At 36.8% G+C, this 27,260-nt stretch overlaps 1 protein-coding gene across 5 annotated transcripts in view; it reads right to left on the bottom strand.

Moving 5' to 3' along the window:
• Window positions 1-27,260, bottom strand: part of JAK2 (Janus kinase 2) — a 91,082-nt gene that overhangs the window by 31,485 nt on the left and 32,337 nt on the right. For 3 of the 5 annotated variants that reach the window (XM_027447150.3, XM_038170209.2, XM_038170208.2), the window contains exons 2-8: window positions 19,197-19,341; window positions 15,936-16,186; window positions 5,800-5,923; window positions 4,900-5,017; window positions 4,240-4,385; window positions 2,655-2,976; window positions 465-584 (exon numbers count right to left, since the gene is read on the bottom strand). In XM_027447150.3, the coding sequence (XP_027302951.2) occupies window positions 465-584; window positions 2,655-2,976; window positions 4,240-4,385; window positions 4,900-5,017; window positions 5,800-5,923; window positions 15,936-16,155 (1,050 nt within the window). In that variant the 5' untranslated portion in view covers window positions 16,156-16,186; window positions 19,197-19,341. Of the gene's footprint in view, window positions 1-464; window positions 585-2,654; window positions 2,977-4,239; window positions 4,386-4,899; window positions 5,018-5,799; window positions 5,924-15,935; window positions 16,187-18,028; window positions 18,049-19,196; window positions 19,342-25,057; window positions 25,296-27,260 lie in introns of those variants that run through there. The other 2 variants (XM_038170207.2, XM_038170210.2) reach the window with 2 other exon arrangements.

Here is a 27,260-nt window from a genome sequence, read left to right as displayed (position 1 = left end):
AGGTTTAAGACTCTAAACAAAATAGCCAATCTGCGTATCAGAAATCATCCTTAGTGGTAAGTGTCTACTTCAGTCCATGCACAGGTCCTTCAGTGCTCTAAGTTCTGAACTTCATTATAGTGAAGGTGGCAGAGAACTGAAACAGGTTCTCAGAGAGGTTGTGGAGTCTCCTTCTTTAGAGATACTCAAGACCCCCCCGGGTGCTTTCCTGCTCAACCTACTGTAGGGAATTTGCGTTTAGCAGGAGGGATGGACTTGATGATCTCCAGATCATCAAGCTAGCCCCTATGATTCTGGGCTTTTGAGCAATTTTGTAATAGGCTGTTTATATTACCAAAATGCATTTAGTTTTATCTCATGCTTAACATGGTGACTGGCTATATAATACCATAAATACTATAGCAATCAGTCTGCTCAAAGCAACATCTATTTGAGAAAAATAGGCAAGTGAAGTATGTATATACCAGATTTTTGCTGTCTTGTTTGTGAATGGTCACAATTCTTCTCTCACTGGAGCCTTCTTGACTTGCTTGTTTAATGCTGACATCAATGATATCAGGAAAATCACAGTATGTTTGTAAATCCTACAATAAATGGTGGTTATTTAAGGTTAACAACAACATCAACTTCAGCTGAAAAAAAAAACAACACCTATTTGCAGCATTAGAATTCCTATAGCTCTAAACGTGTAAGCTTAATTAATTAATTAAAACTTAAGAAAGGAGTCGTGTGTTTATAGGACCTTCACTAGAAGCACCAATAAAAATGCACAAAGATCTAGTAACTTTGAAGGGAAATATCCATATTTGCTCCATAAAGTGGAATTTTGTGACAATTCACAATTTTTCTCTCTTTTTTTTTTTTTTTTTTAAAGCATCCTGACTGGATAGCCTGTTACATTCCAAAACATCATGGCTTCATTTGCATGGACACAAGCTGCAAAATCTGCTACCTGAGATGGATGTAGAATGGATGGTGAAAGGGTCTAAGAGAAGATTTTCCTCTCAGCCACAGTCATCTCTGAGTAGGTAAAAAGGTTCAGGAAGAACCTGTCCTAACCACGTGGGAAATCGATGACATTTTCCTTTAATGTCAAGTTCAGGTCGTTTTTGATACTATGATATTCCATATCACTTGTACTGGTCCTTTTGTAAGTCACATAAGTCATATCTTGTTTTGTTTTCTGTGGAACTTCAGATGCTAAGAAACTGCCTTAAATAAGGATATATGTATCTATCTAAAATTATTTTTCCAAAGCAAACATTTTATTCAAACCAAAATACCCCATTTATATGGCTGCAAGCATATCCTACTACATAAACAGGTATAATATCTCTACTGAGTCTTACAGCCATGATTATCTGCAGGCATAAATCAGCTCAAATGAATTGAAGTTCCTGAAACTGTATTAATTTCTCTGTTGGAAATGTGAACTGTCAAAACAAATTTCCTCATAACCTACCCTATGTATATCATTCAAACCTTCAAAAAAAAATTAAATTCCCGTTTCAATTCAACATCTTAATACATTTTCATCAGTACCATTTGCTGAAAGAAGAGTTATGATCACATTTACAGGCAGACTCACTCCTTTACTAAATTTTCACAACCAATTTTATAAATGGCTTCTGTACTAATGAAAATAGTCAGCCTACATCTTGTCAATAAGTGAGGATGCTAATACTATCAATTATGAAAAATAATTCTGAAGTGTCTATATGAAAAATGATCAATTCAGACACTGTTCCGATTAAAGATTTGGTTGCCATGCACAAACGGCATAGTATGCATAAATTCTGTATACACCTACAACCAGAAATTGCAGGAATATGGCATTTATATTAGCTCTTGCCCTCTGAAGCTACATTGCTGGTGCTTACAGGCAATTAGGAAAGACAGAGGGCTGGCACATGACAACTTTGAAGGAGGTAACCAGACCTAACATCAATCTACAAGTATTTTAAGAAAAAGAAACTTAGCATATCTGTGTATGTAATCTTTTTTTTTTTTTTCTTTTTCTTTTTTTTTTTTTATGTTTTAGGAAAAGGTGGCATTTTTTACAGATTATTGCACACCATAAAAATGTCACTTATTTTGCAGTTTGGCCTTGAGTGCTACACATTATGCATCAAAACAGCCTATGTAACAGATGCAATTATTTTGAAAAACTGACATCTGCTTCACTTTGCCTTTAATTTTATCTTTAGAAAACTCCCACACTCTCAAGGTATACAGCTGTGAGTTAGTATCAGCTTCTGGTAAATTTGACAAAAGAATAGTCATGCAGAGAAACCATACACAAAAGAAACAATACAGATAAATAAAAATGCAATGGCATAAGGTTACCACAAGTTATTCATCCATTTAGTATATAATTCCTGAACAAAGAGTAAATAGACTCCACAGTCACAGAAATGTCACTTTAAATTTGCTAGCTTCGATACTGGTAGGAGTCAACTGCAGCAATAAAGAGGTACAGGGAAATTTATTTATTTATTTATGTATTTTGTAGCTCTTAAAACCCAGATTTCAAAGAGAATTTGAAGACACCATGCATTTCCATCTAACTAATTCTAGCATAAGCTTATCAGTCTGTCACATTATAAACTGAACAATTATTAAAATAATAAAGTGGATATACCCAAAGCAAGTACCTGCTCTGCCAGGGTCTCACAGTCTTTTAGTTTTCCTCTTGAGCACTGAATTCCACCGTTTCCAGTTATTACAATAGTTGCAAAACTCTCTTCTCCAGAAGGATCTCCACCAGGTTCTTTTACTTCAAAAACCTCTGAATAGAAGGCGGACTGAAGGGTTTCCAGATTTATGAGATACTTGAGTTTCAAGTTTCTGGCAGTAGCTTTGCATTGGCCAAACTGTTGTATAAATTTGCGGAACCTGTACCTTATCCTCTTTCGGGTCAAAATGTGGTAGTCTTGGATTTTTGCTCGCACACATTTAGGCAAAAACATTTTGTAGCTGTGAATACATGATCAGCAAAGAAAACCTACTGATTTTACCCATTAAATCCAGCAAAGATGTTTATTTCTGTGTTAAACAAGACAACATGAAAAGACCTTCTCCACTAAATATTAAGACTTGCTTTTTAAACTCTAGGATAACAAAGATCCTTTCTTCAGTCTGTAGTATGTTCCTTCAAATACAGTCCCATCTCTTCTTCCATTTTCCCTTTTTTCCCTCTCAGCTTAGTTTCAACATATATTAAATAATGCATTATTTTCCATAAATCCAGACATGCCTGCTTTAGTCATTACTGAAATTTGAGGTAAGGTAGCAGGAGAAAAGTCCAACATACAGAGTTTCTTTGTTTAGCGTAGAAATTGTAAAGGGAATACTTCACAGACAGAGGCAAGATTTCCTGGCTGAAACAACATGTGGTAGAATACAACGCTATGGCTGGTTCCTGCTTAAGTTTCTTGTTTTACAGTCCATATTCTATTACAGGGCAAAGGAGTAGTTTGATCAAGTCTATCTCATTCTATTTAACTCTTTTTGCTAGTTTTCATGAAAAGACAACCATCGAGCGCTAAGCACAAAGTAGAGAGAATTAACTGGTGGAAACTGGTCATGTTGATAAATTGAACTGCTAAACTGAAGCAAGTTTAGTAGAGAACTGCTACAGATAGTTAGGAGCCTGATAAAAACAAAAAGACCTAAGAGAGCCTGATTTGTTCAGTGTAGGGAAAAGGCTCGAACAGGGTGTTCTAATAATTGTCTCCATATAAAAAGTTATGGAAAAGACTGAATTAGACCCTTCTCAGACAAGCACAGTAAAAGGACAAGAGGCAATGTGCAAACAATATCACAGAGGGGAGACTGATGAGAGAGATAACATTAAAATCCTCTTCAGTGAGGGTGATGTACAGGTCAAAGCTGTACATCAGTACCAGAAATATGGTACAATCTCTATTCCTGGACATTTTTAGAACTTTGCAGGATGATGCCCAGAAAAACTTCATCTAACTTTGAAGTTGACCCTGATCTGAAGCACACAAAATCCATGTATGGAAAAACAAAGAATGGCTACTGTGATACAAGCTTTCTATTGATTTCAGTAGAAATAATAATGATTCCATAATCATCATTATAAAGTAAATTTATGGAATCATTATGCTAGGCTAAATCAATTCTCAATAGTTGAATATCCTCACACAGATGCTAGTATGTAAAATTATTGTCTTCAGATACCAGGTGTGATACAGTTATGAAGTATGGAGTTACCTGACCGAGTTGTAAATAGCCAGTGGTGTTTGGTCCCTTTCTTTGGCCACTCTCATCATATCCAGAACAGCCATTCCAAGGCATTCTTCCTGTGTTTCATGAGTAACAGGCATCTGTATCCATCCATCCAAAAAATCATCTCGCCACTGAAAAATAAAGATGCAAATAAGCACTTTAAAATTGTAGACATGCTGTTTAACAATAAATATGTATTTATATTTAAAGACAGCACTCTTCTGAATGAACCTTTTTTCCCCCAGTAAATTGCATACATTCATATTGGATATCAGGTACCATCACACTTAGAAACTGTTCTCAAAATATTTCATTTTCAAATCTTGACAATGTCTATATGTGGAAGATACTGTTACACACTTTATCAGCCCAAAATGAAAAATCACACTGAAAGAGTTCCACCTAGCAGTGTCAGTTGAATGGAGCTGCACAATCGCTGCACAATCGCTGCACAATCGCACTGCTCTCCCATTTGACTTCACCTCTCCAAAACCAACGTGACACGTACTTTCATTTCCATCTTTAAAAGTAAACTTCAGGCTGTCAAAAGAGCTTGCATAGCTACTATCAGAAGATGTGAAAGGGAGAAAATACTATGGGCTGTTACTAATCTGCATTTGAAAAAAAAAATCAAGCAAATCATACCTGTGCAAATAGGTAAGACATGACAAGATCATCAAGAACAGGGCTTTCTGCACCCCGAATAATGCCATACCGATATGCTCTGCTTGTGCCATTGCAATACCAGTGGGGAAAATAAAACCTGTTAAGAAACATTTAAGCAAAGGTCAATAAAAAGATACCTTTTCCCAACACAAAGACATTATTCCATTCATAGATGTGTAATAGTTGGTGCTGACTGTTTTGGAGGACCAACGTGAAGCCCACCAAGCGAACAGAAGGCTTTGGATCCAGTTCTTGATGTGTAGTACAACATTTAAGCAGGGTGAGAAGCTGAAGTGGTAAGAATGAGGAGATCTGCAAATTTATCTTTACTAATAAGAATACAGAGAATCTTGTGTTACTCTTCCAGTTTCCTTTGAGACAGTTCCTAAAGAAACATTCAGGCTACATTATGCAATTTAAAGAAATAAAAAAGTCTTTTTCCTAAGGAAAACTGTGACTGTAGCTTTAACAGTCCACATCCAAAAATCAGATCAAATGGAAGTGGTTCTGTTGCACACATTCTCCTGCCTACACAATTATTCCGAATTTCAGAACTCCTACTTACTCTAAATGGGCAAGCATGGAAAAGATGAGATATTTTATTATTAAGAAAAATATTATTTTTATTTTTGATACATTTCATACATAATCGTTTCTTTCTTCAACCTGAAATGGCATATGTATGATTTGTAGACAACTGACAAAATATGTCATTTAGACCTACTCAATCCATTTTTATTCTTTTATCTATCCAAAATCTCACCAACAATCTGTCTGTAACTTCTGAGAGAAATTATGGTTCACGTAAATACCTTATTGTAAGGTAAAACCATAGTTTTGTATTAGCATGAAAAGTGCATAATGGTTGCTTTAAATTACCTTATCCGGTACAGTAGGATGAGTCTGGTTGCTTCATCTACATGGAAGATGTGATTTGGGGGATACCAAATTCTCTCTGCTTCACTCATGAGTGCAAACATGTTATGATACACTGGCATGATACCTACACACAGAACAGGGAAGCATACATTTATAAGAAATTGCTTTCATAGAGAATCAACTTTATTCTGAAAAAATAATTTGCAGGTTAAAAGTAGCAGGTAGGTACATGTTATCCAACTGTTCATTGCACTGCTCTACCACTGTCAGCAGTGTTGCAATGATGACACCAAAATCTATAGCATTTTTGCTGGTTTATTTTCTCATTCTTCCTTTATGTTCTCTTACTGAAGACTGAATTCACTTGTTGTCCCATATTTGTTTTAATTACAGGGCTTTATCTGTACGGCATTTAATACAATGTGTTCTTAGCCTCAGTTTATTTAAGAAGTAACAGCTAACAGCAGTACATTAACTCCTTCCTTACCTTTTCTAAAAACAGATGTAGGTATTGATTTCATTATTTTAGACTGATGAAAAATTAGAAGCCATCATGACTAAAACAACAACATGCCTTCTATGTTTTAGAAGCTCAGTTAAGAACAAAACCAAACGTACACAAAACTGGAAAATATCCTTCTCCCTTTGCCAAAACAAAACAAAAGCAACACCACCTCAGAATTATTTTAATAAGAACTGAGGCAGAATCTTACTTGATTACACACTATGTAACTATGTAATTCAGCTGAGCAGCAACCCCTCAGTAGCACAAGAGCTATTATTTGGTTTAGGGGCCGCTAGCTGCAGGTACAGTCTAACATAAAAGACAGATGGTACAGCATTGTAATATACCATAACATTGTGCATCCATTGTGCATGCCAACGGCATGACTTGGAAAACAGGTTAATTGTCTGAGACTTCACACCATTAAGTGAAGAACATCAACAACTGACAACAAAATTTTGAAGACAAGGTGATACAAGTCTACAGGTCACATAGTAAAACGAAAATTTGCAAAGAGAAAGTCACAGTAGGTCATAAAGAAAGAACACTGTCTTTCTGTTAAAACTATATACTTTGGGAGAAGAATTCAAAATATTTAAAAGAAGGAATGGATAATGACAAGAATAAATTAAAATGATGTTAAGAGACAAAAGAATTCTGGTGAAACGCTAACTACTCACAACGCTCTCCTGAAGGCTTAGAATAAAATCACAGAAATTAATACAGAAAAACAAGAGAAAAGAAATCCTTTATGTATTTCTATTCATAAAAACATCTAAGTGTGCGTAACTATTACAGGAGGCAGACCTATATTTCTTTCCTCACGTCTAAAGCACCTGTTAAGACAACTAATTCACCCCACATACAAAACAACCCAAACTTGTACAACAAAAAGTAATTCACTCCTAAAGAACAGCAAGTTTGAACTTGTTACAAAATGGGGTATGTCTCTGCAGGGAGCCAGCAACAGGGTTTAGAACAAGACCCCTATTGTGCAGCTGTCAAGAGTAAACTGTTGGAAGTCTACAGGCTAATCATCCAACACTCGTTTAAACTACAGCTCACCAAAACATGCCAGAACTGCAGGTCCTGACACATGACTTTCAGAGAAAAGGAGTCATAGACTTACAGGAAAGTAAAGAAATTGAAAGAATTTTGTAAAGTAATCAAAGAGAAACCAAAACTAAACAAAAACCCCACAGGAATAACCTCGAACAGATTAGTAATTGAAAGGTTGGCTCTAAATCAGGATGCTACAAATTTAGTGCAGTAAGAAATATCAGATCCATCTGAGATTTGAGAAATACCAAACTAACTTCATTTTGTGGAGCTAAGAATACATCTATCCTATGCAACAAAATGTGGTCCTCACTCAACGTGTGAAATGGGATTAACCAGATTACATGACAGATCAGTTGCCTCTAAAGCAACAGTAACTGCCTTAGCAGTTCTGAGGCTGTGTGGTGCCTGCACCCCAAATAATCACAGAACAATTACAGTACAATGCATGTGAATCACCAACCTATTTCAGGATTCTAGCCAAATACTAAATACCACTCAAGAAAGCGATGAATATTTACTTAGTCTCACTAATATATTAAAATGCAAGTGAAATAATAGACTATCAAACTATTAAAATCCCATATAAGCACACTGAACAAGAAAAAAAAAACACTTTTTAAAATTCAAATGTTAAGGTGCCGTATTTCATCAAATAAACTACGGACAAAACATAAATAATAACTAAAAAAAAAGCAACAAAACACACACGTGAATGCATCGCCCCCTACTATTTCAATCATGCATTTCAATCCATGATCACATCACTACCATTCTCAAAATAAATTGTTTTCCTAAGCAAAGAACAGGACTTTGGAACTCCTTCTACAAAGCAGAAATGTTGGCATTAACAACATAACAAAAAAAACCCTCTTCAATTCCCTCCTATGTAGGAAAACTAAATTGTGCACTCAAGCATTCATTATACTTCAGCATCTATAATTCCAGATGGTAACCAGCAGCTTTCACTACCCCTGCCTAATGACACACAGTTCACACGTTTTTCAAGAAAAGGTGTTAATTGTCTTAATCCCCTCCCACCCACCACTTTTGTTTTCCTCCTTAAGAATTATGCGTCAATGCCAAAATATTGCCACGCTTGAAGACATACAATTGTTATACACATAGAGAAAATCCCCTTATTAAGGTCTTGAAAATTGTCCATATGGGGATGATGAAAGCAGAGTGGTCAGAAACTCCGTTTTCATTTAAATTTTACCAGCAGTATTAATTGCAGGGACTTTTCAAGCACCTAATAACTGCAACATTTCAGTGTTTTCTCCACAAACAATGAAAACCAAAAGGGGTTGGAGGGAGGTGGGGTGTCAACACACTTCTGATGAAGCCTAGACAAGTAAATAATAGTGAACATTTCTGAGAAATATTTTTTCAATACAAGTAAAATCAGAAAAGGTCATTCACCAGAGGTACTAAAAACCTCCCCTGGATTTCTGCACTGCACTAATCATGTTAACAAATCAAACAATTAATAGTTAGGAGATGCAACAATGACTCAGTACACATAATAAAGCCGAATAGTTCCCTGTTTTGCATCTCCAGCAAGGGCTATTAAAACAGATTTTCTGGACTGCTGCAAAGGCAAAAACAGGATTGTCTCTTTGCAAAGCATTTTATTTAGTACATAACACTAAATAAAAATGCCTCCTCCCTCTATACGGTTTGTCAAGTAGCACCGTGGAAGGCAGTAACGCAGTTTTATTCCTTAAACATCTGCCTCAAGCCAAGCCAAGCCAAAACAAAACAAAAAAAAACCACCACACAATGATTTACACAGAGCTCCTTCATTTCCTCTTTGTGCTTTTAGACCTTCATATCCACTTTGGTCATGCTACTGCATTTACATTGAAACAGCCAAAGGAGTAGTGAAATACATATTAGTTATACATCTCCTTTGTTGGCATAAGGTACTCTTTCACCCACACAGCATGATCTCATTTGGGAATTTCTCCCTGCAATGGGAAGAAAAAAAAAAAAAAAGCTTTAACTCATAAAAAGCCATGACACCACCATACAATGTGGACAACATACTTAGTCCACAGCCAGAAGTGTCTTCTGACAGTGTCAAGCATATTAATAAAGATTTTGTCTGTATATGTCTCACGACATTAGTTGCATGCAGAGTATCATTAAAAAATAACGCTCTTTTCAAAGCCCAATACAAACATGAGTCTGCTCTCACACACAACGGTCAAATAAACTATCTCAAACTTAGACTTACATATGTCAGAAGGAAAATTCCTTGGGTTTTCTAACATAAATATAGAATCTTACTCTAATTTTTCATACAATCTGGACACTTATCAAACTTTGACATACCATTCAGTGTTGTCATCCCATCAACAAAATCTTTTCTGAATGGTTAATCAATCAAATTCCTTTCCTTTCTTGCCAGAAACAGAAGAATGAGGGTGATGAGGCACTGGCACAGGCTGCCCAGAGAAGCTGTGGATGCCCCATCCCTGGAGGTGTTCAAGGCCAGGATGGATGGGGCTTTGGGCAACCTGGTCTGGTGGGAGGTGCCCCTGCCCCTGGCAGGGGGGTGGAATTGGGTGATTCTTAAGGTCCCGTCCAACCCAAGCCATTCTGTGATTCTAAGAATCATCTGGAGTTTCAACTACTGAATTTTTGCACTGTATTTATAAAAAAAAAAAAAAGTGTCCGGAGAGTCTACCTAAAAACACAACCAATGAGCAGCTATGGTCAATGATAACTTTATTCAAAGTCTTTTGGTAACTGCTAGCTGTCTGTAACACAGCAACCCAGTCATGACTGTCTAATTGGTTCCCTCTTGGAATTTTAGATGCATTAAGAAGTTAAATCTTTGGGGTTTAATGATCCTAGCAGAAGGGAAAAAAATAAATCAGAAAAAAAGCCCTATCAGAAAAATGATGAAGTGAGATAGGCCCTACAGAAACTGAGGGTTCATATACATTGGGGAAACAAGATACAGTAGAAATGCAGTAAGCTGGAAAAAAAATTATGTTTCTTGGCTGATTTTGCCAAAACATTTTTCAGTACACTATATAAAAAGTACAGTTACATTCCAAAGGTCCTAGCTCTGCATACTTCACTATTAATTTATTAAGATTTTAGGAGCAAAGATGTATTTGGCTAATATTAAAGCAATGCTTTGCTTATAGTTTTAACTATATAGCTATTTAAACTGTGATTTACAAACTCACCTGCCTACTGTAACATAAAATATCCTCACTTTTTAACTTTAATTTAGTAACCACACAACTTGGATTATATGCAGATGATACACGCATCTTTTTTACTCATACAATTCAGCTGATAGAATGAGTCAACAAAATGTTAGTTTAAAATTTAAAAGAAAACTATTTTCCCATGAAATACTGATCTTGCTCATAAAGTATCATTCTGGTTATTTACAGTGTACAGTCCATAGACTTTTGGAATTATTTTATCTGATGATGAAAACACTAAAATCCATTTACAAGAAACTTGGCAATATCTTATTGAAAATCACAATTAAGTAATTATACCAATATAGTATACAAAGCATCCCTATTTCCGTACACAAATAAATACTTCCATGATTCATATTTGAACACTTCAGATGGTCCCAGCAGTCTGTATCTGATCTACCTGTACCACAAAAACATCAGTCCAGTGATAGCTTCAACTACATCTTCTAATCTCTAAAAACAGATTTATAGGTTTTTAGCTTACATTTTGAGTGAAACTAACTATAAATGAAGAATCCAGTTGTTCTTTAAACCATTCTTCTGTATAATGTCACATTGAGCTTGCCTTAATGCTGTCTCACAACATTTCTGGTGCATTACTACTAGTGTTTGTATGGTTTTGACTTTTTTTTTTTTTTTTAACAAACTGAATATAAATACACTAAAACAAATTAAAAGTAATTTCATTTTAGATTGATTTGGAGGAAAGGAGAAAGTGGAAGGGTATAAAACATGACTTTTGAAAACAAGTCTCGGATACTGAATCTAGAAAATGAATCTAATACAGCAATGCTATAACCTCTGGAACAATTTCTCTGTCTATCACAGTTTGGGCTGGGACATAGTCGATTTTTTTCATAAAGGCTCACACAAGACTGTGTGTTGGATTTTTAAGAAAGTAGTGGTGATAACACACCAATATTCTAGTTGTCATAGACAACACTTACACAGAGTCTTTCCTGCTTTTCATGCTGCTGGGCCTGTGAGGAGGCTGGAGGTGCAGCAGGAGCTGGAAGGGACACAGCCAGGACAGCTGGTCCCCGCTGACCACAGGGTTAGTCTATACCGTTGTGCTGAAGCCAGGATAAAGAAAGAAGGGGCGGGTGATGGGAGTGATGGTGTCTGTCTTCCCAAGAGTGTCTGTCTTACACAAGACAGAAGGTGTCTGTTTTACACATGATGAGCCTGACTTTCCTGTCGGTGGTTGGACACCTGCCTGCTGATGGGAAGTACCAAATGAATTCCTTGTTTTGCTTTGCTTGCATGTGCAGCTTTTGTTTTGCCTAGTCAACTGTCTGTATCTCAACCCAGGAGTTCTCACACTTTTACATCTCCAATTCTCTTCCCCATCCCACCTGGGGAGGGTGAGCGAGCAGCTGTGTAGTGTTTAGCAGCCTGCAGGGTTAAACCACAATACCGTCTTATTTTATTTCCACAGTCAGTTACTTCCTCTAATATTTTTTTTTTCTCAGGCTGAGGTCTAAGGCTTGTTTTTGGGGTGACATTTATAGCTCTTCAACATGGCAGACAACAAACATGCTGGTACTGCTGATCCCTGAAAATGACTAATCAATTCAAGCTTAAATTCAAGACACTTAATTATTCTTGCATTTCTGGTTAGAAAACTTAATTCTCAGTTTCATATTCTGACGTTTTTTCATGTAAAAATCTGAACAACCTCTGAGAAGTACCTTATTTATTATATTTTTTCCCCAAATTAGAAGTTCTTTCCAAATACAGTGAGGAAAGACTTAGTTTCTACATGCATGGCTTAAACTGGCAAGCAACTACAGAACAATATTTATGCAGACTAATATTTATATAGCCAATACATGCCACATACAACAGATCTAAAGCCAAGTTCGCATAGATTGGAAAACCTTCAATTGTTTGAACTGTGTAAAAGGTACATAACCAGGCTGTCCCTCTGACTGCTGTGTTTGCCTAGATCCAATCTTGCTTGTCACAAGTAACAGCCATACTTTGATGTAACCAGCTTGGCTATCAAGAAATCTAGCAATTGCTCAAATCATGGAGAAAGTTCATTAACATTTACCAAGTTTATTGTATTTCAAACATTCCTACTACCTACCTAAACCACTCTCTTTTTTATGAAGTATACTGATTCACAGAAAATTCCTGAAAGAAAAGTCTTGCCAACATAAGCACTATTGGAGCACATGTGCTTTGCAGACCAATGTGTTTTGCCTCACAAGCATAAAAGCTCCAAGAAAAAAGAGAAAATAATAAGAAGTGGAAGGTTGTGATTTAAGTACTAATGACTATTATGAAAGAGAACAAAAACCTACAGCCATCCTTTTCCAGCAACTCAGGAGGAAATGAAGTTACAAATTCCTCTGAGAAACAGGTTGTGCAATAATGCCATAGTAGCAGCCAGGCAGAAACCACTCTTCAGAAGACTTTCTGGACCTCAGCTCTACAAGGATAAAGCCTCGACATGATAAAACACTTTCATTTGTAGAAATGAGTACAAAAGCATTATCAATGCAGTTTACAAACTCTGGTGAAGAATGATGGAACAATAGATAAAAAGTTAAGAACTGCTTAGTAAGGAATACTACTCATACAAGATAATTTTTAAGAGTCAACTACAAAAGGATACAAAACAGGAGCAAGTACCCCAAAATGCTAGAAGCTTTTAGACAGATTGATGAGGTCTGAGAAATCTTCCTGAATTAACAGGAATTAGTTTCTATGTCTCTATGTTTGTGATATGAGTGAGAAGAATATTGCACATGGCCTGGTCTGAACATTTTATTGGGAAATTGGAGATGGTGTGAAAGACAGACAAAAATGAAAACAGTTAATACATTCAAGTTAAGGAAATCGATCAAAAAACTTTAGCAAAAAGAAGATCTAAAAGTAATCTGATGGTGGTAATATAAGTATCTCACGCTATAGGTATTGGTGACAGGGAAAGGCTGAGAAAAACACAAATAGAACAAACATCTGAAAATTAAGCAAGGCAAATTCAAACCTGAGAAAAAGGAAGAAAAAAAAGTGGGCAGACAAGCAATAACAGTAGAAACAGCTAGTAAAACTACCAAGGTAATTACTATTCCAGTGAATTCAGACTAGGCTGGGAGCTTTTCTGGAAGGTGAGAGTTTTAATTAACTCATTCATCAGGAAAGATAGAAAGATTTGTGATGTCTTTTTATTCTCCCAAGACAAAAACAAAAAAACAAAAAAACACACACACAAAGATAAAAATAAAAAAAATAAAAATAAAAAAATTAATAAAAAAACACAAAACAAAAAAAAAACACACACCATCACAGGACAGGAAGCACAGGAAGCAAGGTACCTGATGTCATGGATGTTGATGCAGTATATTCCTTCAAGACCATGGTATTTTGAAGATACTAAGTTTGACAGATATAAGACCCCATTGATTTAATATTCTGGTAAGTTAGCACATGAAGATCAAAGCTAAAGAAGCATTTTTTCTCACAAGTATCTAGTAAAATTGTTCTCCAGTTCACTCCCTCAGCAATGCCTCATCACTACACCAGTATTTATTTTCACAAAAATATTTACCTACCTAATGTAAAATCAATTCCATCCTAACACTCAAAGCAAAGAACCTTCACATGCACACACATGCAGCACCAGCTTTACACACTTTTAGATGTTGTACCTGAGGGTCTGACATGCAACAGAGGTAAAACTGAAGCCCAAAAAACATTGTCATCAATGCTAAGCAATGCATTCTTACTGCAGAACTCAACGACAATAGGGAAGTCTCTGAGGGCACGTTTTCCAAAGTGGGGAAGACAATTATTTATTTATTTATTTATTTATTTATTTTGCTTTTAGTGGAGGAAAGATACTATAGCAGTCTGGGGAGACACTGAAAGATACCTGGAAGATATTGATCCAAGATACCATCAAAAAGATGCTTCAATTTCCAGAACACTCTCAGGTCTTTCTGTCATTAAAGCAGCAGAATCTCACACTGCAACTAAAACTTTGCAAATCTTTAAATACCATACTACCTCATCATGGTTGTCCCAAAATGAATCCCTGGCAGTGCTTCTGCCAAAATCACTAAAACATGCCTATCTGCATAAATCTCTTAGGCTTATAAAGATATCACAGGAACAACAACACTACAGACTCAGATCCTCAGATCTTAGTCTGACTCCATCATGCCTAAACAATTCTAAGGAGCAGTGGGGCTTAAATCCAGAAGAAGCTTTATGAAAACTACCACATGCAAACAAATCACCCACTCACAGCACACAACTCAGGCAGTACAAGACATTCAACAGCACAGGAAAAACAATTAGACCCCTGCCAAAAAAAAAACAAAACAAAACAAAAAAAAAACAAGTAAAACCATGCTTAAATACAGTACAGCAATCAAAAGACAAAACCACCAAAATACAAGACACTAAGAGACAACAAAATGTACAGAGAGAGCAGCTTGTGACTCACTGGAAATGAAATATTTGAAATTAAGATCCTTTCTTTTAAATTCACTTACACCTGCAACACAGCACTTGTAAAGCTAAAAGACAAAACCAGCCTCATACCACTGAGAGCCAATAAAAGATGACTCTGTGTACATGTGTATGTGTGCGCACATGTGGATGACAAAGAATTGCTTTAATATCTGGACTTTTTTGAGATTAATTTTCTTCTTCCCAAATTGCCCAAATTCACAGATTTAACCTACTTTTGTAATGAAAGATAAATGCCTATACCAAATGCATGTTTGAATTATCTTACTACAGGTCTTAGCATCTGTTCGTGGTAAAGGTATTAACTATATATAGAATTTTTATTTATTTTTCAAGTTTATTGCTGTTACATTTACTTACTTCATTTCATAAACAATTAGGAAAAAATCACAAGGAGCCGTGTTATACTAATGGAACAGTTTTCATCTAAAAAGTGACTCAAGCATTTATAGCAAATTATACTTAACTGTCAGAACTGACCTCTTTTGCAGGGTTGCATCAGAATGTAATTCAATACATTTCCAGCTCCCACTGTGATTTAACTTTCCAAGCAATATCTCAGCTCAGATAAAACTTTTAGGGGTAAAGGATAATATACCTTCAAATTATTTGAAAAAAAAAAAAAAAAAAAGATGGCAGTGACCTGATGATAACCTCTGCTTCACAACCCTTCCAACAGCAAGACTTTCACAGCCTTGTGCTAATTACTTCTGATAGTGATTGAAATGCGAATCCCTCTGATGTTTGAGAAGTAATCAAAACACCACCATTTTGATGAGCTCTGGATTATTAAAAACACTCTTGCATCAAGTTGAATTTCAGTTTCTCATTAGGAAAATTATTGTGTATATACTTACCACAGGCTTTACAGGCAACAGTGCAAATCTCTTCTGCAATATATTCTCCAGCTGGAAATTGAAGATAATCTCCTCCTGTCTTCCCAGGAGAATGATAAAGGTACACTTGAAGCAATGGTTCTGTCTGCTTGGGTGCACTGGTATTCCCAAGGATGTCACCATTCTGGTGCACGGTAGAAGTTGCTGTGCCTTCCATATTTGTCATTGTAAGACAGGCCATTGTTTGTTCTCGTTCTTCTCAGAGCATTTCCCTAAAAGAAACGTAAGGAGTACTCCTTGACCAACTGTATTTGGTTTTGCTTGCAATATGCCTATCTAATGATGGTACCTTTCTGACACATGGAAAACATTGATTCCTACTGCTGAGGACAAGAGACAAGTTTAGAAGGTTTACTAAGAACTGAGCTTCACTTTGACTTTCTAGATATATATAATTTTTCAGAATTAGGGCTAAGTCAGTTTATAAAGCCTTACTTTTATGATAACTGTGTAACAAGTAGCTACCACCTAAAATTCATACCTTAATATTTTTAAATGTGGAATAGGTATAAATAAGCCACCAGTTACAAAGAGTAGATTTTTAAAATGTTACTGTTAACTTATAAAAGTCTATTGCCAGATGGGTGTTGCATTCCTAAGGTGCAATTTACAATAGCTTTTGTTTATATTGAACTACATTGCTTTATCATAAAAGAACTGTTTGGAGATTTTTTTATTTTCTCAAAACTACAATTACTGAGGAAAGGATGAGTGTATGATTATACATTTATGTAGGTTAAAGATGACTTGTTCTATGGGAAAGGATCATACCTAAGTAGAAAAAAGGCTTAACATCATAAAGGAAAAAAGGATTAGCTTCATGAACTACGTGCTAGATAAATATATTCAATTACATATACAGGAGAAGAAAATTACACTATCTTAATGGTAATTAAAACAAACACTAATCCAACACCATCATCAACAGAACAATACATCATTTAAATTCCCAGATTGAAGCAACACAAAAATCCAGTATATCACAGAAATATAAATCTGAATTTCTAGGTGCAAGTGTCATTTAATACATTATTTGGGTCCTGATCCACTAGGCCTGAGCCACAGTCAGGCACCTTAAAATGAAAATACTTCAGTTTTCAAGTAGCAAAGATTGTACAGAACTAAGTGTTCAGTGAAGTTCTAGAAATTCATGTTTCATTGAAGAAAATAACCACGACCTCACCAGAAACTGTCATGCTTATAAGACAGCTCACTACTTCTGTCAGCAATATGGAAGAGAATAATCTTTGTGTTCTAGCATTCGCTTATATAAATCTTTCACACCTTTAATCTCCAGTGCAAGCCTTCTCTAATTACCAAGATTTTTTTTGTGAAATACTCTAATATTAATGATCTGCTGAATTCAAACCTTCACCTAAATTGGCAGATACTTTTATCTTGGTCATTTGGTATTGCTTTTCTCTGACACTCAATGGAAATATTGCTATCATCTCCCTAATCTTAGCAGGGCTAACTGAAAAGGTGACCAATTTGAAAATACTCAGACATGCTTGTGTCTAGCTCTCCTTCATAAAGGTTGTATTTTTATAAACACATATGCCAATTCAAAAAAACTCACAATTCCTTGTTATTACATATTTATATGTTTAAACACCCTCCCACCCCCCCCCCCACACACAAGGGAACATTCTTGAATCCTATCTAAGAATGGCAAATCAAGTATCAACAACGTGCAGTAAAAAATTCAGAGTAAATACTGGAACAGACTACCCTATTTTCCTCTTTTCTTTTTTGCACTAATGTCAAAGCTTCCAGGAGACAATAGTATTTTGAGATTTTTCACCTGCAATCCATTTCTGTCACCATTTCAATTTAGTCATCTTTAAGTTCAAACTTTGTCTTTTATGTCAAAGCACACATGAAATAGGTGAAAGTAAAATATCCCTGAAACATCATTTTCTTCACTGAAAAATAGAAAACATGTTTTCTTGGCCTTTGTCCTATACGTCTAAGTAAAATGGTTCTAAGAAATTCAAGAGAGCTTCTCATTGAAACAGATGGTCACCACTCACAGGTGGTGTGAAAGAGCTCACCATTAACAAAATTGCTTTCACTTTTATTTCTTAACAGACAAGACTCCACTTGGACACACTTTACTCCCTTCTTTGTTCCATCCACAGATCACTGCTTTAGTGCAGCAGGAAGACTAAACGTTGCAAAAAAAAAAAAATGCATTAACTTCCACAACTGTAAGAACCAAAGGCCATGTTTTAAATATTTCCACGCAGACAGAAATTAGAGAGTAAAAATACTGGGATACATTAATCTACTTGTTTGCACAACATAACCAAGTATCACTTTCTGGAGTAACACAAAACAGATTTGTTATCATACTGTAACTCAAGAAGAACTTCTGTGTTCATGTAAAGAATTTCAACATTCCTGTGGCAGCAAAGAAGATTTAATATACCCAGAGTGGGACATTTGTAGGTACATTATTCATAGTACCCACAGAGGTATTTGTGCAATACACAAAGTCCACACATATCTATCTGAACATTTATGTCCAACATGTAATTAGAACTCAGTGAAAGTCAAAAATGGCCTGTCCATCTATTTATACACATAGCAAAAATGTTTACCAAAATCTTCATGGTATATGAACATCTTAATTGGGAGATCAAAGCTGATAAGTATAAAACATCTGATTCTGGAACTGAGGAACAATGAAATTGATCCAATATTTATATTTCTAATCTTGATAATATTACAAATCTGAATTTTTAAAGGAGTAGATTAATTATTCCTTATGTTGCTCAAACAACAATCACCATTATCTACAATACAATGCAATGTGTTTATATGCAATTCTCTATTTCTCTCTGTACCTTCAAATGCACCTAAACATTTAGGTGAACATTTATTTTAGCTGCCACATTGGCCTGTACTAATTCATATAGTTCTTTTAACTTCAACCAGGAAAAATGTAATTAAAGCAGCATTCACAGCCCAATTCAGAATATCACTGTTTTTCTTCTCACAGACAATTTCACTTATGGGGTCCACTAATTTTTCTAAATTTAAACTCTCCTCTTGAAAATAACGCCCCCCTGCCTTTCAGTTTATGTCTTTTTGGTTTTGTGGGTTTCTAGGGAAACCTCCCGGGCCACTATCTGAAGCCATATCATTTCAAACACACACCTCTGAGGATTCAAAATCAGAGCACTCTCACTACAGATGACTCCCCTGACTGTTAATTACCTTTTATCACTTGAGAAAGCTCCGTATGAAACATAAGAGTGATGAAACTCTTTAAATGAGAACATCACAAGTCACCCACTTGCTGTCGGTATCCACAGGTGGTCAGACAAAGCAGGCACACAAACTGTGGTAGAACATAACGTATCTGCAATAGAAACATACTTAACATTAAAAAAAGGTTAATGGCTGTGAGCAATACATAATACGTCATTACTTCAGAATTCACACCAGTGTTACGTTTCAGTGATCCACTCCTATCTCGTTTGCCTGAATTCTTACTGTCTTCTTCACCAATATCTTTTCAAAAACAGATTTTTGGTTCTGATAGACCTTGCTCCTCAGTCCTGGCAAGAACTTCCGATACAACATGGACACTTGACTTAAAATACAATTATTTTTTTGTTGTTGTTGCAATCATGTTTTTTCCCTTTCTGTAAATACAGCATCAGTTGAAGAAAACTGATAACAACATTACATAAGGAAGAGAAATGAAAAGTAAGAAGAAAACGACACAGCATGTTTACATCAGGTAGTAATACTCCCTTTAGTGAAGACAATTCTAGTTAAAAACTGACAACAGTCTCTCCTTTAAATGCATGTGGAAGCTAACACCAAGTGTCTTGAAGAAGGGAGGACATGGGCACATCTGCTGCTGTTCTCTGCATATTTCCGTGGTCATAAGAAACACCATTTGAAAGCACTTAAGCAAAATGGCAGCACTCTGCATCAGTGAGAAATGGAAATTCCCCGTTGTGATCCTACAAACATAGGAAAGGGCCAGACAGAGAAGCAAGAACAGATTTAAAAACTGAATGGGGGGCAAAGGAGGCGGACGGACGACAACAGAAGTTCAAAGGGGATAGAATTCAGAAATTCAGAATATGAACACTCTTCCAGTTTTAGATTTGGTGACTTCAGACAGAAGTTTCCTGGACAGGAGCAAAGAGAAGGAAATGAACATCATTTCCTCAGCACCATTTGCTATGCCTCCTGAGTATCATCAACACCCTGAGAAACGGAACCATCTCAGCGAGCAGTAAACTCATCTTCTGTCTCCACCGAAGTCAGACTGTTCTGGAAATGGTTAGTGTTTCTCTCCTTGCAGTACAGGCTTTAGACATAAGCAGTTATGCCTTGTCTGGGCAGATGCACATTTTGTATGTACCTCCAGGGATGCTCCTTCAAATGCTGTCTAGTCAGCCAATTAAGATCTGATCCAAAGTCCAGTGGAGTCAATGTGAGTTTTCCAGAGGAAGCTGTCTGGGGACTGGGCACAGTCTTTCACTAACCTTTTGAACATGTTTTTCTTGCATGCTGATCTGACAGCCCCAGCTTCCAATGAAGCACAGGACCACTACCTGCTCAAGCAGGCTTCAGACCTAGGGGTATTCTAAACTGCTTCTCTTTTAAAAGTGCTGCCCCGTGTTCATAACTGCTCTGCGTCCATCTCTCCCAGCCTGGCTTTTGACTCTGAGCGACACCACATCAAGATTTACCTGACTGTAGTTAACTGTGAACTTTTCCCACAAACTTCAGATCAGTTGCACAATGTGATTAACTATGAGAGAGCTGCCAATGAGGTGATGGAACAAACCAGGTCGAGCTGAAAACTCAAGCCACTTCCATTCTCCAGCCAGCATTGCCCAGTAGAACAAGGGTTGCAGCATTTGAGTAAGCTTGGTAACTCTGCCGCTTGCATTTCAAATGCTACAATTGAATAAAGGAACCTAATATCAAGTCTCTCCTACTTCATATGACAAACAGAAAAAACACTGCTTGCTTGTGAAAGAACAACTCGCAGCTCTGGACAAAAAGCACTGAAATTTAGGGAGTCAAAGCTGAACAAGCTCACGGTGGCTTATCGTAACATCTCTAACTCTTGCTCAGAAGAATGAGAGCCAATCCCTTCTTCCCCACATGCCTGCAGACATACCTATTTACAAGATCTGTATCAATGCCTCATAAAACTACCCAGTTTACAAACTTTCTGCCTCATTAAGTCTTGTCTGACACAACTTGTTCTTTTAGCAGCAGGATTGCAAAGGATGTTGCCTACATTCCTGGTCGCGCCAACCTGAGAGCGCGCCATCTCGCCAGCAATCTACCTTTCTCATTTCCTCTTTTCTTCCAGTTTGTTTAAGTTTATACCACTCCACATTTATGGCAGCTGCAAGGACTTAAATGCCCTAATGCAGAACAAACTTCAGAATCTAATGAAACTATCAAAACACATTCGTCCATCATCTTCCTGTTGTCAGTACTTGCCAAGAATACAGTACAGAATTTAATATGCAGTAGAAACCTTACAGCCTGAGAGGTCACTTCTCAGCAGGCTTTCAGAACTCCCATAAACGCAATTAGTGTTTATTGTACCTGTGCTACTGTGCACCTTGAATACTCAATTTACAAGCAACTGAGGAGACAGACTATAATAGCATTTTCTATTATACTACATTTCTAAGGCCTTCAAGACATAGGTTGCCTCCCAACAACTCAAGATGTTTATTGCTAGTAGAGCAGGACATCCTGTGCAAACTTTAAAATACAAAAACAAAACAAAACAAAACAAAAAACAACACACTTTCCACCTGCTTATACACACATCCTTCTTTCAAGAAATTTGAAAGAACTCTATACACATTAGTCATATATACCAATACGTACTAATACTATTAGTATATACTAATATATATTAATGGGAGAACATCATTAGTAAGTTCTAATCAGTATTGCGGATCTTATTACAAGATATAAAATAAATTCTACCTTTGGAAATAAGATTGGAGTAAGACAAAAAGTCAGTTTCCAAAATCTGATTGCTTTGTTCGGCTTGTTTGGTTTACACATAAAAATTATACTTAATATTTATATTCAGAGTATCTTTACAGTTGCACACAACTAGACCTTCTCATGGCACGTGTCCAGCATGGCCTGTTACACTATGAAAATTTTAACATCTTAAAAACAATAACAGCAGTATTCATCTTGTGCATACAACACACAGTATGCAGCAGTCCTTGCACGTCTGGTGTGATTTGCTTTCTTGAAGGTTTTTTGGGGAGTGGGGTAGGCAGACAGTGGTCAGAAAGGTATACTAAATTCAAGGACCGTTGTTTAACTGGTATTGAAATGCATCTTCAAACTGTCACTATGTGCACAAGTACATAGTGACAATTAGTCCTGAAAGGCCTGACAAAAGATTCTTAAGTTCTTCTGTTAGAACATGGTCATATATCAGCTAGTATTTCACAAAAAATTCACAGCAACAGATTCCTATCTTTCCACTACATGCGTTCATGGAAAAAAAAAATGTTAAAAAAAATCTTCTCACTAACTTTATCAAACTCACAGTATTCAGCAATACCTTCAAAAATACTTCAGCAACCTAGAAAATCTGAGAGCTTCTACCATTGCTTAGACAACAAATGCTATGTTTCCACAGAAAATTAATTACTGCTTTAATTGTATAATGTTCTAGAGTAAGAAAACTCTGCTTTCCTTTCCCAGGTATGGTGTTGCAACTTTTAAAATAGCTCTTACAAAAATATAAAATGTTACCTTGAAATGTGTTTAACAACATTCTGTAGGGAAAGACCGTCTTCAGTTATCATCGCCTTTTTCTCATATGCTTTACTTATTTGGGGGATCTAAAGCCACTACAAGGTAAAGCCACTACCACAAAGAAAACAACTGCTCATAGAAGAAATCACTGCAAAAAGTTAAGCAATTCCAAAGGATTTTTTCCTGTTTCATCAGCTGTATGTTAATATCACACAAGGATTTTTGATACATCAGAATCTGAATGCATTTGGTAACAAGCAGATACAGAGGGAAGATGACATCTCTAACATACCAAAACATATGCTATAAAACCCAGAGAAGCAAAGATAACATTTACTTACAGTTTTCACTTGGCAAACCACTGCCTGTATCAGCAATTCAGCAAGAGTCCATGAACTTTTGCACAAGGAAAGAATAATGATCCTGGCCTGATCTGCCTGTACGACACAGGGACTAGCCAGACAGAAGCTGCTAGCATGATGATTTTAATCTTTTTCTTCTGATTATAAAACCTGGGATTTTTAAGTTCTTCACAACATAATGAAGCCCTTGCTCTAGGTTTTCATATAAATAAAACCTACCTACAGGTGCTGTATGAATAGCAGAATGAAAAACACATCCCAGAAGCCTGGGCATCACAGTAACCTGCCAAGGAGGTGGGTTGCCAGAAAAGTGATCAAACCAAAGGCAACAGCTCTGCTTATGTTCCATCAGAACCCTGGCAAAAGTTGGTCTGTATCTGCAAAACATTTCAGTTTCACCATGCTGATAAATTTCAGCAAAAGACTATTTCATCAGAAAATTTCCAAGCAATTCAAATGGTTGCCCAATTGTTTTGGCAAAGATTGTCTCCTGAGACAGTGGCATCTGAGGATCTTTAGTCCATTCAGAGTCACCATTATCTGCACAGCTTTACATGCAAAGCAGATGTGGGAACAGTAACCGCAGTAGGTCAGACAGACCTTTCACATGAGGTATGTGAAAAATGTCATCAATTTCACATGATTCCCTCACACATCTCTCTTAAATTCTTATAAAGTGATGCAATAAGAGATGACAACAGCATGAACTAGGACAGAATAGAGCAGGTCAGTCTGTACGTATGTGCTTGCAACTGAAGTGGAGGAAAAAAAGATTTCCAGAATGCCCTCATTGTGTGATGTTTTCTTTTTCTTGCAAACATAGCCTACCAGACCTGGAGACTGAAGTGGTATTTCCACAACTATGCCACATTGTGCAAGACTTTATGTTCCATGAGCTATACTGAAAACTGAACTCTATTTAATAGATCATGAATATAAGGGTTAATTAGGAGAGTACAGAACTTCCTTAATAGATTCTTCAATTTATTTCCAAAAGATATATATAAAAAAGGAATTGCCAATGTTCCTGTGTACCTGGAACAACTTAACTCAAGGTAGAAAGTATTTTTGAAGGTTGCTAGTTGGTAGTCTCATTCTGCCTGGTGGCTTTTGGTTACAAAGTGTTGAACCACTTTCCTACATCAAACAATCAAAGTACCAGCTTCTGCGTAAAAACACGTACTAATGAATTACCAAGAAATTAGGAAGTAATAAAGGTAAAAAAAAAAAAAAAAAAAAGAAAGAAACATTTCAAAGTGGGAAAAAATACTCTGACTCACCACTGAAACAGAAAGAAGTATTTTTCTATTAAAAGGCGTTATTGTCAAAAACACTGTTTAGGGGGAAAAACCCATCAACCAGCTCTGGAGCACACAGATGACAGTTATAGCTACATTCACAGGTTAAAATAAACACTGAAAGTGCAAACAAAAGCAAAAAGTACAACAACAGCAGCAGCAAAGTCATCTGTCAAACTGCGTGGATTTCTCAAACACTGCAGGGTTCCTGGTATGGCCACACCAGGCAGTGAGGAGGCGATGCTGGAAGACACTTTTGAAGAAGGCAAGTTAACCTTCTCCAAAATGCAACTGCCAGCGTCACAACTGAAGAAGGATTTTGTCAAAACACGAACTAACAGTTGTTACAACAGCACCACGCTGCCAAAGAATAGCATCAACAGTTACAGAACAGATGCCAGTTCAGCAGATGCTGTCAAGAACCAAGCAAGCAGCACTACGCTATCAGAAGCCATGCACATTTCATGCTGCAGTCAGACAACACTGGCCATACCACGAAGGAAAAGGTCTCAAAACTGTCACTCTTCTCCCAGCCTCCAAACACCTGTCCCTGTCCTGTGGCAGGCAGGGATTTCTCAGGTAAGGAAACGTCTGCTCTCAACAGCTTAACCGCGGAAGAAACAAAACAGCCAAGACCCACCACTTGCTGTAGTTTGGTATTTCCGAAGAGCGACAGAAACTAGATGATGTTCTTTAACTCCTCCTGCTATGGGAGTGCTCTGGAGCTCCACGTTTACAAAAAAAGGTATCTTCTAGGCATAGCACAGCACAACAGCTTCATCAATCAGAGTTATATCCTGACAGAAAGCACAACGTCCTCTTCCTTCACTGAAGATAAAGTGTTTCTCATGACAAACATTTCTGTGAGGAAAACTAGTCATTAACTCTTTCCAGATACCATTGATGATGATCAGGATAAACTGCCCAGCTTGTGGATCAGAAGGCTTTTCCCAAGACCTGGATTTTAAAAAGTTGAAGTCTTTGGTCCTTTCCTTCTGAATTCTGTCATCTCCCTTTTCTTGTCTTATCTCACTTCCCCAGTTTGGCAACTTCCCTCCTCAGAGGTTAGTAAAACTACTGCTTCTGAAGTAACTGTCATATGTGTTTACATGGTGTGCAGAAATTCACGAGGGCTGAGGAGCTAGAACTTCTTCCTGTGAAGGAGGAGCAGAAGACTATGTGGGGTGGTGGGTAGAAGCACTGCTAGACTCTTACAGGCAAGTAGGAAGCATGCAGAAAAAGGATGAACCAAAAAGTAAAGATGTAAAGTGTCAAAACAAAGCTTAAAGACCTTTCTTCTCTCCCATGAGTTAAGCCACTTAATTTTCTTTATCTGTTTATTCTCTTCCAACAAATCTAGTACTGTTAAAAAAATGGGAAAAAATGAATAAAGTACAGAAAGATCTTGATTCTGGCCAAGCATCAGAATAGTCTAAGAAAAAGTGTTAATCAGACCTCAAAGATGGATTACAGAGGTTTGCAGTCACCTTAAGCGTAGTGAGAAGCTATATCACAGAACTGTATCGCTATGCCTCTGTTATACTGTCTGAGACGAATTGCTGGCTCCAGGTTCAACGACCAGGGTATCATAACTGAGACTACTCCTCTGGCGCGCTTCTGAACCTCTACCTCTAGACAATAGAAGTATACTTTTACACTTTACCATATGGGGTAAAATATCATGGAGAATATCAACACAATCCCAGCCACCTTTTCTGCCTACAAAAAGAGAAAATGAGATCAAACACATTCTTCACAAAATTGTTTACAAAACATTCCCTCCTGCTGCTCCCATGTCTGTGTGTTCTACGGTTTCTTTCTTCTTCCCGTTTTCGTAACTGGACAAAAGCAGAGGGAAAAGTGGTCTTGGACAAGAACATTGCATAATATGCTGCTGCCTGATAAACACGCCTGACCTTGTCTTCTCTAATATTTTTCAGTGAAAAATAGGGGGAGGGAAAGACTAGTAAATCTGAAACGGCATTGTCAAAAATGTGAAAACATCTGGGTGAATGAAGTTACCCCTTACTTTTACAACAGCTGAAGAGAACCTGAAAACATGTGCTTCACCAAATTAGCCCTTTGCAGAAATAACTGTCAGAATGTAAACAGGATAACATTTAAGTCAGAGTGAATCAGCAATCTCCACAGAACAGCCAAGAGCAATAGATTCGCACCTTCATCTTCAGCCTACCCTGCTTTTTCAGCTTCCTTTAATTGCCTCAGTTTAGAAATCATACATGAGTAGACCAGACCTGTTGCAAATTTCATGCATGAATTCCCTCCTAAGTGTTTTTTTAAGGACTTTTAAAAAGTCCTTAACATTTTTAGACAAAATAAAATGACTTACAATGACATACCAGCTAAACTAACTAGAAACACTATTTTTATTTACAAGTGTTTAACTTTGTATTGTATGAATTTAGATTTTCTACAAAGTAAATTCAATCTAGATAAATTGCTGTACATTCGGATTTAAGATTTCTTTGGTATTGCAATGCCAAGTGAAAACCTAGTGAAGACTAACGACTAGCACCAAACCACCTAATCAGAAACCTGCCCACAAAAACAAACAAACGAAAAACACAGAACACTTTCCTCCTTGTCCCCCAACTTAGACCCTCAACAGATGCAATACGGCTGAAAATGTGCATTGTGCACAAAGCAGATCACGTATTCAAGTCCTTATGGAATCAGGGCTTGGTTACCTAAGGAGACGCAATTAAAGACAAAGACCCTCTAAGACATCCAGGCTGCAATCCTGTGAGACAATGACAAAGGAACAGCTGAAAAAAAAGTGATCTCTGTAACTGGAAGTTTAATACTAATACTCCAAAACCCAA

The sequence above is a fragment of the Anas platyrhynchos genome, chromosome Z, assembly GCF_047663525.1.
Source record: "Anas platyrhynchos isolate ZD024472 breed Pekin duck chromosome Z, IASCAAS_PekinDuck_T2T, whole genome shotgun sequence".
NCBI classification, from domain to species: Eukaryota; Metazoa; Chordata; class Aves; order Anseriformes; family Anatidae; genus Anas; species Anas platyrhynchos.
The sequence above is the reverse complement of the archived record's forward strand: the minus strand, read 5'-3'. Positions and strand labels throughout refer to the sequence as shown.